Below are 14,552 nucleotides of genomic sequence, written 5' to 3'. Positions count from 1 at the left end.
TATTCAGGGGATTTTGTGATTCAAAAAGGGGGGGGTACTTCTTCACAGAAGGTCAGAAAGGGTTTTTTTTGCCATAATAAATTTAATTGTCATTTGAAAACTACATTTTGTATTTCCTTGGGTTGTCTTTGAATGATATTAAAATTGATTTATTTGAAACGTTTGTGTGTGATAGATATGCAAAACAAAAAAACTGAAATCAGGAACGGGGAAAATACTTTTTTCACAGAGGATCTGAATTTTTTTTTGTCCCTAAATCAATTAAATTTTAATTTGAAAACTGCATTTTGTATTTCCTTCGGTTCTCTCTTAGTGATACTAAAATTTATTTCATGATCTGAAGCCTTTGTGTGTGATAGATGTGAAAAAAAAATCAGGATTGGGTAAAGACTTTTTATTTATATTTCTTTTACAGCACAGAACTTAATAGACAGAATAAAAAGTAACACAATTGCGAGAAAAACAATGAATAACACGTGTTGATTACATGCTTACAAAAATAATAATGAGCACTTTGGCCTGCTTCACAACTATTAATTATCAGTTTTCTTCCTGCAGGTGTCTTCCTTCAAATGTTAAAGGAGCTTTGAGAGCAAAATCAAACTAACACCGGAGCACATTGTTGAACAGTTTAGTATTGCTAGCAAGATGTTTATTTACGCTGTGTAGGGATTTGCGAGTCGGACCCAACGCGTGTTCATGGATCAAGGAAGAGATGACCAATGATTAGACGAGTGAACAGCAAATGGATATATTACAAAGGAATGTGCAATACAGACGTCCGGGTCTTATCTTGGTATCTGCCGCACACGTGTGTGTTCTGGCAGTATAGCCCAAAGAAGACAAAAGCTGTCCGGTAGCACAAGGTTTTTATATGTATGGGTCCATAGTAAAAGTGTCTGCCCCCGCCAGTCTGGTCTTGGGCCGGGATAGTAACTTTCCGCTTCTTATCTGGTGTCGTTCGTCTCCACGGCAACGCCTCGGAGAGGAGGTGTCACCAGCTGGTTTCTGCGTACAAAGATCAAGGACCACCGCCGCGATGACCAACACATTCTTGTCTGATTAGAAAATGGACAACACTTTATCTGTTGATAAAATGTATAAGGTCATACTTGGGGATATAATGAAAGTACAATAAAAGTAAAATAGTCTTCAGTTCCTCTCTTGATCGATGAAATAGATCACAAAAACAAACATGAAAATCACAAAAGTAAACATGCATTGCCTCATGATTCAGAACACTCGAAAGCTTTAAACCTGTACTAGACAACTCAAAAACAGCAAAACATTTCTAAAAAAGAAACAACACTCAAATGTAAGTAGTACAGAATAATCACACAATATGAGCAAGAGCAATGCAATCACACAGCATGTCAACATTCATCATCATCAGTGTTCACTTGGGTTGCAGACACTGCAGGATTTTGCTGGGATTTTGGCCCACCAAATCAGATCACCAGATCTTCTCCAGATCAGACAAGTTTCTCGGCTGTCGCTGAGAAACATGGAGTTTCAGCTCCCTCCAAAGATTTTCTATTAGGTTTATGTCTAGAGACTGGCGAGGCCACGCCAGAACCTTGACATGCTTCTTACGGAGCCACTTCTCGGTTTTCCTGGCTGTGTGCGTCGGGTCATTGTCATGTTGAAAGAACAAGCCACGACCCACCTTCAATGCTCTGACTGAGGGAAAGAGGTTGTTCCCCAAAATCTCACAATATATGGCCACGGTCATCCTCTCCTTAATACAGAGCAGTCGTCCTGTCCCATGAGCAGAAAAACACCCCCAAAGCATGATGCTACCACCCCCATGCTTCACAGTAGGGATGGTTTTCTTGGGATGGAACTCATCATTCGTCTTCCTCTAAACACGGTTAGTGGAATTATGACGAAATGTTCCATTTTTGTCTCATCTGACCACAAAACTTTCTCCCATGACTCCTCTGTATCATCCAAATTGGCATTGGCAAACTTAAGATGGGCCTTGACATGTGCTGGTTTAAGCAGGGGAACCTTACGTGCCATGCATGATTTCAAACCATGACGTCTTAGTGGATTACCAACTATCACTTTGGAAACGGTGGTCACAGCTCTTTTCAGGTTATTGAGCAAGTCCTGTCATGTAGTCCTGGGCTGATTCCTTTCTAAAGATCATTGAGACCCCACGAGGTGATATCTTGCATGGGGTTCCATTCCGATTGAGATTGACCATCATGTTTAGCTTCTTCCATTTGCTAATGATTGCTCCAACAGTGGACCTTTTTTCACCAAGCTGCTTGGCAATTTCTCCGTTGCACTTTTCAGCTGTGTGGAGTTGTACAATTTTGTGTGTGGTGTCTTAGGACAGCTCTTTGGTCTTGGCCATGTTACAAGTTTGAGTCTTACTGATTGTATGGAGTGGACAGGTGTCTTTATGCAGCTAACGACCTCACAAAGGTGCATCTGATTCAGGATAATACATGGAGTGGAGGTGGACTTTTAAAGGCAGACTAAAAGGTCTTTGAGGGTCAGAATTCCATCCCTGTTGGTCCCTCCGGCCGACCCCCTTCCATCCTCCCACATGGTTGATGGAGGCCTAGTCTACTCTGTGCGTTGGCTCCTGTCTTCCAGCCACCGGGGAAGGGGAGTCCAGTATCTGGTGGACTGGGAGGGATACAGTCCTGAGGAGCGTTCCTTGATCTCGTCCCGGTTCGTGGTCGATGCCAACCTCATCAGAGACTTTCACGCCTCCCATCCTGAGGGGCCTGGGCTGTCTGGCGCCAGCCCTTAAGTGGGATAGGGGGGAAATTACTGTCATGGCCCTGCCGGTCCTTGTCCTGGCTGTGCTGGTCCCTGACAGGGCACACACTCAGCAATCAGTGAGGCACACACCTGCGCCTCATTCCACGTAGTCACGGCTGATACAAATAGGACTCCACGTACGGTCTGGCCTTTGCCAGATTGTTGCCTCATGCCTCGTTCCTTCAGTCTCCTAATTCTGTTCCTGCTCTCCCGTGTAACAACCCCTGCCTGCCCACTGACCTTCTTCTCACGCCTGACGACTTTGTTACTGCTGCTTCCGTGGACTGCCTGTTTGATCCCTGACACCGGACTGAATAAAAACGTTTCCCGAACCGGGAAACCCCGTGTTCTGGTCGTGGCAGAAGTTTGCGAGTGATATTTTGTTTCACCAGTATTCTGTGGGCTCAAAGTGATTATGCTGAGTACACGAGCGTTTGAGTGTCACATAGGATGAGTAAAGTTTCAGTAAAACTTTGTTTGCGTGTTTAATGCTGATATAAAACTGAATGTTTGTGGGGTTGCCCTACATTGAGTTATTGTGTAAAAAAAAAGAAAAAAAAAAGGCCAATATCATGATCATTACATGATGTTTTGTTGTGAAGGTCAAAAATATAAAAAAATATAAAATTCAGCAATTTTAATTTTGAAATCATTTAAATTATTGGATTGAAACAGAAAATCAATGTAAAGCACGGCCAATAAAATTAAAATGGAACCATTTATCCATCCATCCATTTCCTTAGCTGCTTCTCCTCACGAGGGTTGGGGGAGTGCCGGAGCCAATTACATCTGTCATCGGGCAGAAGGCAGAGTATACCCTGAACTGGTCGCCAGCCAATCACAGGGCACACAGAGACAGACACTCACAATCACTCCTAGGGGCAATTTAGAGTGTCCAATTAATGGTGCATATTTTTGAGATGTGGGAGGAAACCGGAGTGCCCAGAGAAAACCCACATAGGGATGAGGAGAACGTGCAAACTCCACACAGGCGGGGCCAGGATTGAACCCAGGTCCTCAATATTGTGAGGCCAACGCTTTACAGCTTCTCCAACGTGCCGCCTTGGAAAAATTTAACGAAATGACATTTTTAAAATTAACACACAGTGGGAAGGACAGACCACCAGAGGTCAGGGGGTGAAAGGAGTGTTAATTAGTGATGCTTCCCATAACCGTTGAATACCCGAATGTATTGTGCAACCATGGTTATATAAGTTGTTTTTCAATCACTTGTTTTTCACTATCTTGTTCGCATGCATACACTCACTTGTTTTTCGCATCACTCACTTGTTTTTCGTATCACTTGTTTTTCTGGTCAAGACGTCTGGACCGTTTCACTATCTTGTTCGCATGCATACCAAAGACGAACATTGTTGTGGGATGTCTTGACAGTTATGGCTGCGTAAGATGTTTTTCAGAGCCTGAAGGACACACTTATGTGTCAATAGTAAATCAGGAAACAAACGTTGCGGCGCCAGGTGGGACGGGTAGGCCACCCGCCGTTTCTCTCGCACGCAACTGAAAAGTATAATAGAGAGATGCAGAGTACAAACAGGTAGAGTCTGCTGCGGGTTTCGTACGGACGCCCAGCTGGTTGACAAGCGGACCTCTACCTGGGTGATTGGCTCTCCACCTTCTCGGCATAGGTAAGGGGCTCATATGATTGATTTCACGCAATGTCAACTGTGTTTTGAGAACTTGCATTTGGTCGAAATACATATGCCAGTTATTGAGGCTAAATAGCATTTGGGAACGTTGGTCTTTTGTTGAGTGTCGTCTTTGTCTCCTGAGCACCGACCAGCACCGATCCTTTCAATAAAACAGGGGGTCACTGGAATAGATTGTATTGTTTCAGTGGAAAACATACATTGGACGATTGTACAATGTGTAATAACAGCATATACGACATGTAGCAGCATTTAGAAACAGGTGCACCTTATTGGGGAAATTCCACATAGTTCTAATACACTTGTCATCTAAATATAAAATGTGATTATCTTAAGGCAATGAAAGAGGTTGTAAACTGTCAGCTTGGCATCAAAGACAGTAGTTGCACCAACATTTGTCAGCATTTACACAGTTAAAACCAGACTATAGCCTAAAATACTGTTCATTTTTAATAAGACTATATACTGTATCATATACACATGCGAGTTTGAATGATTGTTAATTTGTGCCTGCAATTCTCGTTCAGGGTGTACCTCGCCTCTCGCCTGGAGTCAGCTGAAATAGGCACCAGCACACCCGCGACCCTGGTGAGGAGAAGTGGTCCAGAAAATGGATATGTGGATAAAGAATCAAGTAGTAATAACACAGGAATTAACGTGTTTTGTTCTTTCGTAACAGCTTACAATGAATTATTTTAGCGCCATGAATGCCATCCACGAGTGAGAAGATAAATTCCTCCGTAGGCTAGATGGCTTCATTTTTCCAATAAAAAGAAAGAACTGTGCATTTAATTACTAAACTTTACCCTGATTTTATTGGCCTGATGGGATTGGCCGATAACTGGCATCTTTTGGTGATTGGGCAATCGGTTTTGGTGTCATAATTACCTGATCGGAGAAAAAAAAATATGTATATACACAGTGCCTTGTGAAAGTATTCGGCCACCTTGAACTTTTCAACCTTTCGCCACATTTCAAGCTTCAAACATAAAGGTATATAATTTTCATTTTTTGTCAAGAATCAACAACAAGTGGGACACAATCATGAAGTGGAATGAAATTTATTGGATATTTTATACTTTTTAACAAATAAAATACTGAAAAGTCGGGTGGGCAATATTATTCGGCCCCTTTACTTTCAATGCATCAAACTTACTCCAGAAGTTCAGTGAGGATCTCTGAATGATCCAATGTTGAATGATGATGATAAATAGAATCCACCTGTGTGTAATCAAGTCTCCGTATAATTGCACCTGCTCTGTGATCGTCTCAGGGTTCTGTTTAAAGTGCAGAGAGCATCATGAAGACCAAGGAACACACTAGGCAGGTCCGAGATACTGTTGTGGAGACGTTTAAAGCCAGATTTGGATACAAAAAGATTTCCCAAGCTTTAAACATCTCAAGAAGCACTGTACAAGCAATCGTATTGAAATGGAAGGAGTATCAGACCACTGCAAATCTACTAAGACATGGCCGTCCCTCTGAACTTTCACCTCGAACAAAGAGAGGACTGATCAGAGATGCAGCCAAGAGGCCCATGATCACTCTGGATGAACTGCAGAGATCTACAGCTGAGGTGGGAGAGTCTGTCCATAGGACAACAATCAGTCACTGCACAAATCTGGCCCCTTATGGAAGAGTTACAGAGCTATTTGTCAACGATATCCATAAAACCTTTCGTTTAAAGTTTGCCACAACTCATCTGGGAGATACACCAAACATGTGGAAGAAGGTGCTCTGGTCAGATGAAACCAAAATCAAACTTTTTGGCCACAATGCAAAACAATATGCTTGGCGTAAAAGCAACACAACTCACAACATTCCCACTGTCAAACATGGTGTTGGCAGCCTCATGGTTTGGGCCTGCTTTTCTTCAGCAGGGACGGGGGAAGATGGTTAAAATTGACGGGAAGCTGAATGGAGCCAAATACAGGACCATTCAGGAAGAAAATCTGTTGAAGTCTGCAAAAGACCTTAGACTGGGATGGAGATTTATCTTCCAACAGGACAATGACCCAAAACAGAAAGCCAAATCTACAATGGAATGGTTCACAAATTAACATATCCAGGTGTTAGAATGGCCAAGTCAAAGTCCAGACCTGGATCCAATCGAGAATCTGTGGGCAGAGCTGAAGACTACTCTTCACAAACGCTCTCCATCCAACCTCACTGAGGTCAAGCTGTTTTGCAAGGAAGAATGGGCAAGAATTTCAGTTTCTCGAGGTGCAAAACTGATAGGGACATACCCCAAGCGACCTGCAGCTGTAATTACAGCGAAAAGAGGCGTTACAAAGTATTAATGCAAGGGGGCTGAATAATATTGCATGTGCCATTTTACAGGCTTTTATTTGTTAAAGAAGTTTAAAATATCTCCTAAATTTCATTCCACTTCACGATTGTGTCCCACTTGTTGTTGATTCTTGACAAAAAAAAGAAATATTTTATATCTTTATGTTTGAAGCCTGAAATGTGGCAAACAGTTGAAAAGTTCAAGGGGGCCATATACTTTGACAAGGCATGTGTGTGTTTATAAAAACTAACCCTATATATATATATATATATATAATATATATATATATATATATATATATATATATATATATACACACACACACACACACACACACATTCATCCATTTTCTTTGCCGCTTATCCTCACGACAGTCACGGGGAGCACTGGAGCCTATCCCAGGTGTCATTAGGAAGGAAGTTGGGTTGACCCTGAACAGGTTGCCACCCAATCACAATTTTACTGCTCAAGCTTTGGTTGGACATACAAGAAATTATTAATAGCAATTTTATAGTTACTCTGGGCAGCAGGCGCTCCTCTGCTCCAGTGCCTTTTTCTGCTGAAGCACCTTGATTAGGGTGCTATTTTTGCGTGTGAAAAATATAACTGTGTGCTGTTGGTGGGGCTCTTTTTTCTTCTGGGTGAGAATATTCTTATCAACAGACATGCCACCTTCAATTATGCTTGAGAACTGAAGTCGCGATAACTCTAAACTCCGCTGCCAGATGAGCGCACCCAAAGTCAGTGCAGTTGGCTGAAGGTCAAGCCGTGTGACTTTTCGTGCTGAAAAGGAAGAAGTGGAAACAAATGTTGAGAAAGATGAGGAGGATGCACTAACACGTGATCACATGACAACTATACGAATGAACAGGCAGTGACTACAAAGCTGCAACATGTACGTGTGCGCAGAAAGGCTGCGGGCCCTGCTGGCCACCCCCGGTACTTAGGGCAGTTGACATTAGTCTAGAGTCCCTCACCTAATCGGGATGCAGAACACGATACTGGGTTTCCCTTAACGAATCAGGATACAGAACTGAATGTGCATTCATACGATGTAAAAACAAAAGCCTGCTACACTGTAAAAAATTATCCATCCATTTTCCGAGCTGCAGGGTACACCCTGAACTGGCTGCTAGCTAATTCCAGGGCACAAGCCGAAAGGAAAAGAAGAAGAAGAAGATAGAGATGAACAACAGTCATAATCATACATAGGGGCAATTTAGATTCTGTAATTAATGCATGCTTTAGAGATTTGTGATGAAACTGGAGTGCCTAGAGAAAACACATGCAGCCACTGGAAGAACATGCAAATTCCACACAGACAGGCCAGGATTTGATACTTGGTCCTCAGAACGGATTAGGGTATTTACATGTAAAATACATTTCTACTTACGAAAGTTTCACGTTACGAAACGACTTCCGGAACAGATTAATTTTGTAAGTAGTGGTAGAGGCTGTATATTGTTTGTTGGATTAGATCAATAACACAGGCTGTGCCCTTGCAAAATAAAGACACTTAAAGTAGTAGCCGATAAAAGTTACACATTACATTGAGATGGCTTACTGGCAGCTCAGACTTCCTGTCTCAGGCCTGTCATCGACCATTTTGTTCAACCTCAGAGCTTGACGGTGCGTAAGTGTTTCCCTGCTGAGACGACTTTGATCACACTGGCTGGTAAACACTCAGACTTCTCTGTGGTGCTGCCACAACACGACCAATGTGGCTTTCCGGGATGGCCCTTGTGGCTGTGACCACACCCTTGAAAGCCTCCTGCACACACCAAAACAGTCATTAGGTGTATGAGACTTCTGGCAAGGCTGGAACTTTGTCACCTGGAAAATTACACTGAAGAAGAAAAAGAAAGAACAAAGAAAATATACCACTAGCCAGACGTTTTGACAGAGTTTCACATTCACTCGTTGCAGGAAGTTACATTTTTATTAAATACCACCATACGTGTTGACTCAATAAATCACTAAATAGAATCTGTTAGAGAACGTGAAGTAGGCTAGAAGATCGCAAGAACCAATGCATTGTGCTGTGATCCGAAGAAATTCAAGAAGAAATCGAAAAAAAAATGAAAATCAGTATGAAAAAGGTTACAATGAATTCTGTTGTGTACCAGAAAATTCTGAAGCTTACGGTCACGCTACCCTGAGAACGCCTGATCTGATCAGATCTCGGAAGCTTCACGGGTTTGGCCCTGGTTCGTACTTGGATGGGAAACCGCCTGGGAATACCAGGTGCTGTAAGATCTCCATGGCTAAATGCATAGGGGTTGCGTCAGGAAGGGCATCCGGCATAAAACTGTGCCAAATATGCCGTGCATCTAAGACGACGCGCTGTGGCGACCCCTGACAGGACAAGCCAAAAAGAAAAGAAGGAGACCACAAAATTCTGAAGGAAAACATCTGGCCATCAGTTCATGCCCTCAAACTCAAGTGGTCTTAGATCGTGCAGCAGGACAACAATCTGAAACACACCAGTAAGTCCACCTCTGAATGGCTAAAAAAAAAAAAAACAGAATTAAGGTTTTGGAGAGGCCAGGTCAAAGTCTGGACTTAAATCCAATTGAGATGCTGTGGTGTGACCTTAAACTGCCAGTTCATGCTACAAAACCCTCCAATATGGCGGACTTGAAACAATTCTGCAAAGAAGAGTAAAACAAAATTCCCCTAGAGTGATGTGAAAGACTTGTCTTAACCATGCCTCCTGAAGTGACGCCACGTGCGCTGACGTCAGACAAACAATTGTCAAAAATATCGGAGCAGCAAGAAAGGAATAGAGCGAAACTGTCCGATTTACCATCTGATTTCTCACTCGCATTCTTAGCTAACAGTGAAATATCGTTGAAAACCATACAGCAGGGCTTCAAGTATGTCAGCGAGCGGTATTTCAATGGTATTTACATGCATATCGATGGAGAAACCATTGATATTAGCGCGAGATCTTTCCAGAGTCAGAGGAAGACCGAGAAGCCACATAATATAATATATTATAACCCAAAGACGAATTCGTCATTGACAGTTTTCTTTTTTCGTGTTACATATCACACTTGTATGCAGAATCTGTATATGTATCTGTATAGCCGTTTGTGAACCACCGTATGAAGGAAAAGAAAGCGAGGCTTGATTTACGAGTTGTTTCTCTCGTTTTCTTTGTGTAACGTCACGCGCTCCCCTCAATAATTATTCTTCAATTAGTGCCGAACCTACGTAAGTCCCAATCGAGTACGACAATCACTACTTTAGTGTCCTCAAACATCCTTCCTTCAGTCTTGGTGTCTCGGTGCACGTCGAAGGCTTTTAGGACTGCTAGTCCGGTTTAGCTTAGCTAATTAGCCGCGAACAAAGGGACACGTTTGTGCAGTCAGATCGTCGCAAAATATCGCTCAACACAGATCAAGCGTGTCTATCATTCAGACTTAGCTATGTTATGCAAGCAAAGAACTGCTAATTCATTTATATGAGACATGTATTGAAAATCAAATATACGGCATACCTTCGTGCAAACACAGTCCGGTTTACCGTAGCCGCGTAGCTGCGAACAAAGGGACACGTTTGTGCAGTCAGATCATCGCAAAATATCGCTCAACACAGATCAAGTGTGTCAATCATTCACACTTAGCTATGTTATGCAAGCGAAGAACTGCTAATTCATTTATATGAGACATGTATTGAAAATCAAATATAGGACTTACCTTCATGCAAACACATCTGTTCTGCTTGATGGATTCAGTTGATCATGCGGTCTTCCTCAAAGTTTTATCCATCAAAGACATTTTTCGTACTCGGTCTTCTGTTCCGGTTGATTTTAGATGGATTCAGTTGATGATGCGATCTTACACAAAGTTTGATCCATCAAAGACATTTTTCGTACTGGGTCTTCGGTTTTGGAAAGGGTACGAATTGAACTCCACCAACTAGCCTTTCAGGATACCTGTCGTCACTATTCTAAAGTCCGTGACTACACCTCTTAACCATATCTATCGTTAAAGAACCCAAATACGCGATAAAACGCCAATAGAAGCTATACTGGACCATCCAGCGTTGTCTGAGATTTGAGTCTGAGATTATGCAGATCTCTGGCCTCTGATTGGTCAGTGACGTGGATTGCGCAATATCCACGGAGGGGTCAATTATCGCAAAGACTTGGTCTAAGTTATTGTTGCCAACAGTGGCACCTTAAACTGGCAGTTCATGCCACAAAGCCCCCCAGTATGCCGGAGTTAAGACAATTCTGCAAAGAGTGGAACAAAATTCCCCTAGAGCGATGTGAAAGACTCGTCACCAATTATCGCAAACACTTGATTTCAGTTATTGTTGCCAACTGTGGCACAATGCATTATTAGGTTGAGCAGGCAAGTACTTTTTCTCAGAGGTTCAGAAAGTTTCAATTTTTTTTCATTTCATTTGAAAGCTGCATTCTGAATAATTGGGTTATTAAAAAAAAAATATATATATATATATATATATATATATATTTTTTTTCCCGTCTAGGTCTGTCAGAACAGGTTAAGGTGGCGGCCGCTGGACGAGTGCCGCCGGAGCAGGGACAGGTGGCAGCCAGTGGACAAGCACTGCCGAAACAGGGACAGGTGGCGGCCACTGTTCGTCCACTGCCAAAGCAGGGACAGGTAGGGGCCGCAGGTTAAGCGCCGTTGGGACTGGTGTCAGCCTGAGGCAACTGCTGGGCAGCAGGTACGGGAACCTGGTGCAGCTACCGAGGAGCTGCAACGGGAGTTTGGCGCAGCTGCTGAGGAGCAGGAATGGGGTCTGCAGTCACTTCCTCAGACTGCCCTCACAGAGGTTTGGGAGGAGTGCATACGAGAGGAGCAGATTGCACAGGGACGCGAGAAGGTGACCTAGGAGAAACAGGTGCTACAGAACGAGGAGCCAAAAAGACTCGGGAGCTGGATTGCATGGACATGCCTAGGACGTGGAACAAGGCGAGGGAACTGCGGAAATAAAGTTACTTACAAACAGGGGGAAGGAAGACAAAATGTGACCTTTACTTGGCCAACACTTGGTAGGCCGGGATAGATGACCAGACAGGTGCCAATGTAAAAGTTAGAGGGAAAGGACTTGGGCTTGGACTCACTGGGGCTGGAGAAGAGGACATGTGGAAAAAAAATTACTTGGGGTTGGAAAAACCAGTGAAGTAAACAGAAAAATCAAAATCTGTCAGTCAGAATCGGACAGGTGGTTAACTAAATCAGAGTCATCTATATAATCGGAAAAATTAGAATTGAAAAATATTGTGAAACAGAACTATCTGAACTGTGAGCTGCAAGGCAAAGGTTACTGTTACTGATATAATTAATGCTTTAAGTGCATTTTAATGCTCACAAGACCATTTTCACTCAGCATTTACAGTGCAAAGGGTTGCATGGTAGACGACTGGTTAGCACATCAGCCTCACAGTTCTGAGGACCCAGGTTCAAATCTGGCCTCAGCTGTATGGCGTTTGCATGATCTCCCTGTGCCTTTGTCGGTTTTCTATGGGTATTCCATTTTTTTCACATATCCCTAAAACATCCACATTAATTGAAGACTCGAAATTGCCCATAGGTGCGAATGTGAGTGTGAATGGGTGTTTTTTACATGTGCCTTGCGATTGGCTCAAGACTAGTTCAGGATCTACCCCACCTCTTGCACGAAATCATCTGGAATAGGGTCCAACACGCCTGCGACTTGTGAGGATAAGCAGCACAGGAAATGAATGAATGAATTTACAATAAAAATACCGATGCATCTGAGACTTTTCAGAAAGTTGTTGAAAAGTACTCTCAAACAACACTGGTCCGCAGCCTGCAATACCGGGCCTCCCACAAACAAAAAAGATGTGTTCAGGGGCAACATTGCAGGGCCATCGCAAAATTAAACTTATATACTAAACATTTTTTAAAATACTTCCAATTTTCTTACAAGTTCTTTGTCAGTTCAAGCCTTGTATATGTGTATGTTAATTTCAAACCCTTTCATGAACTTGGACACAACATACACTGCTGACTAACCAAGTTCAATGTGCATGAGATGAAAATGACATTGGCAGCGACAGAAAGACTGAAATGGTGTGTGATGGAGACTTTCTGAGGCTCTTCAACTCTGATATTGAAGATGATGACTTCAGTGGTTTGGGTGAACACGAGGTGGAGAATAAAAACAGTGACTTTTCTATTATGCTTGAGCCATTTTATTGCCATTTTACAGTCACTGTTTGGAAACAAGCCGCTTATCCTCACAAGGGTCTTGGGGGAGCCAGACCCTAACCCAGCCAGCTTCAGGCAAAAGGTGGACTAAAACCTGTAGTGGTCACCAGTCAGTCGCAGGGCAGATATCAACACCATTACTAAGCATTAATCGATCCCACGCTGCCCACACCAAAGTCAGGCATGTGTACCACAACACCATCAGTGACGCTTGTATGTACTGTAAATAACTCTGGATAAGGGAGAACTTCGTGAAAGGCTTGCTTGAGGTATATTCACATACTTTTCATATGATAACGGCTCACAAGCAGTGAAGAAAATGTTACGCAGCCTAGCAAGCTCGTTCTAATGCTCATGGTTTTTTGTAAACTTGCTACCATTCTGTTGAACACGATAATGACCAGAGCAGCGATTTCCAACTGTTTTGGAGCCAAGGCTTACTTTACAGTTGAAAAATCTCACGGCACTCCAACAAAAAAAGTCACAAAAAGTAGATACATTGATTGCTGTATGGACTTACTGCCATCAAATAGAAGACCAGTCTGTCACTATGCCTCATTGACATAAATAGATGAATGAAGTTTCATTACTTATTGTAAATATATTTTTGAGCATTTAAATACACGTGCATGTACAGTAAATAAACAGGTCATTTAAATAGAGGAATTGCACCATCTTGTGATCTGATCGGTAATCATTTGTTTGAACTCGCTGATCAGTGATTGGCTCCAAAAATCCTCATTGTGTAAAGCCTAGTTTCCGGGCATAGTTCCAGGACAGCCACATCGAGCCTCCTTGGCTCCTCCGCTGGAGCAAAAGGAGCAGCAGTGGAACATTCCAGTGTGATCCCTCTGCTTTTTCTTCACAATCAAAATAAATGGAGAACCCTGCGGAACAGGACAAAAGTTGGTCTTTGAAGTGATGTGATGTTGAGTCTGTTTGATTGCTGACCTCTGCTCCAGAGGCCACTTTATCATTAAAAACAATAGGGTTATGGTGATATTGCACAATAATCACAATTGGACCTTTCCTTTCTATTGGTTTGTCGATGCTTATTCAGGGGTGTTAAACCTATGGCCTGTGAGCCAGAACAGGCCCATCAGGTGGTCCAATCCTTCCTGTGGGCATTGTTCTTCCCCTGAGGACAGTTTTAGTTCCTTTATACCATTGGTTCCCAAACATGTTTTGCAGTACCCTCCTTTGTGGAGATAAAATTTTCAGCCCCCCCACACCCTCTGCAAAAACTTTCAGCGACCCCCAACCTGGTTGCAAACATTATTCCTTTGTACTCAATTAAAAACATGGACAACATCTCGGTGTAACTTAATAATGAATAGTGTTCGTGGTAATCCCGCTGGGCGCGGTCTCCAGTTTGAAAACTGCTGATTAATACGTTCAACTCTGGTTTTGAAAAACATGTTTTTAATTTGACACAAGCACCGTAGAATTGTAAATGTTTTGAATTGCCTGATCTAAAATGTACAAAACTGAAGGAGACAAAAAGATCACCTGAGCTGGCACGCCTTTGAGCCATATGCAGGAGGAGACTTGTGCGACTCCTGCAGAAGCAATGCAAATATATCCAGTGTGCCGGTAGGGTCGGGA

General features: G+C 42.7%; 1 protein-coding gene across 1 annotated transcript in view; it reads right to left on the bottom strand.

Annotated features, from left to right (window-relative positions):
• Nucleotides 1-388: 388 nt before the first annotated feature.
• Nucleotides 389-14,552, bottom strand: part of trim45 (tripartite motif containing 45) — a 58,023-nt gene continuing 43,859 nt past the window's right edge. Inside the window, 5 exon segments of the mRNA XM_061842312.1 lie at nucleotides 389-1,008; nucleotides 4,066-4,609; nucleotides 7,254-7,518; nucleotides 8,300-8,509; nucleotides 13,711-13,834. Coding sequence (XP_061698296.1) covers nucleotides 8,352-8,509; nucleotides 13,711-13,834 — 282 coding nt within the window. The 3' untranslated portion in view covers nucleotides 389-1,008; nucleotides 4,066-4,609; nucleotides 7,254-7,518; nucleotides 8,300-8,351.

The sequence above is a fragment of the Syngnathoides biaculeatus genome, chromosome 14, assembly GCF_019802595.1.
Source record: "Syngnathoides biaculeatus isolate LvHL_M chromosome 14, ASM1980259v1, whole genome shotgun sequence".
In the NCBI taxonomy this organism is placed as follows: Eukaryota; Metazoa; Chordata; class Actinopteri; order Syngnathiformes; family Syngnathidae; genus Syngnathoides; species Syngnathoides biaculeatus.
The sequence above is the reverse complement of the archived record's forward strand: the minus strand, read 5'-3'. Positions and strand labels throughout refer to the sequence as shown.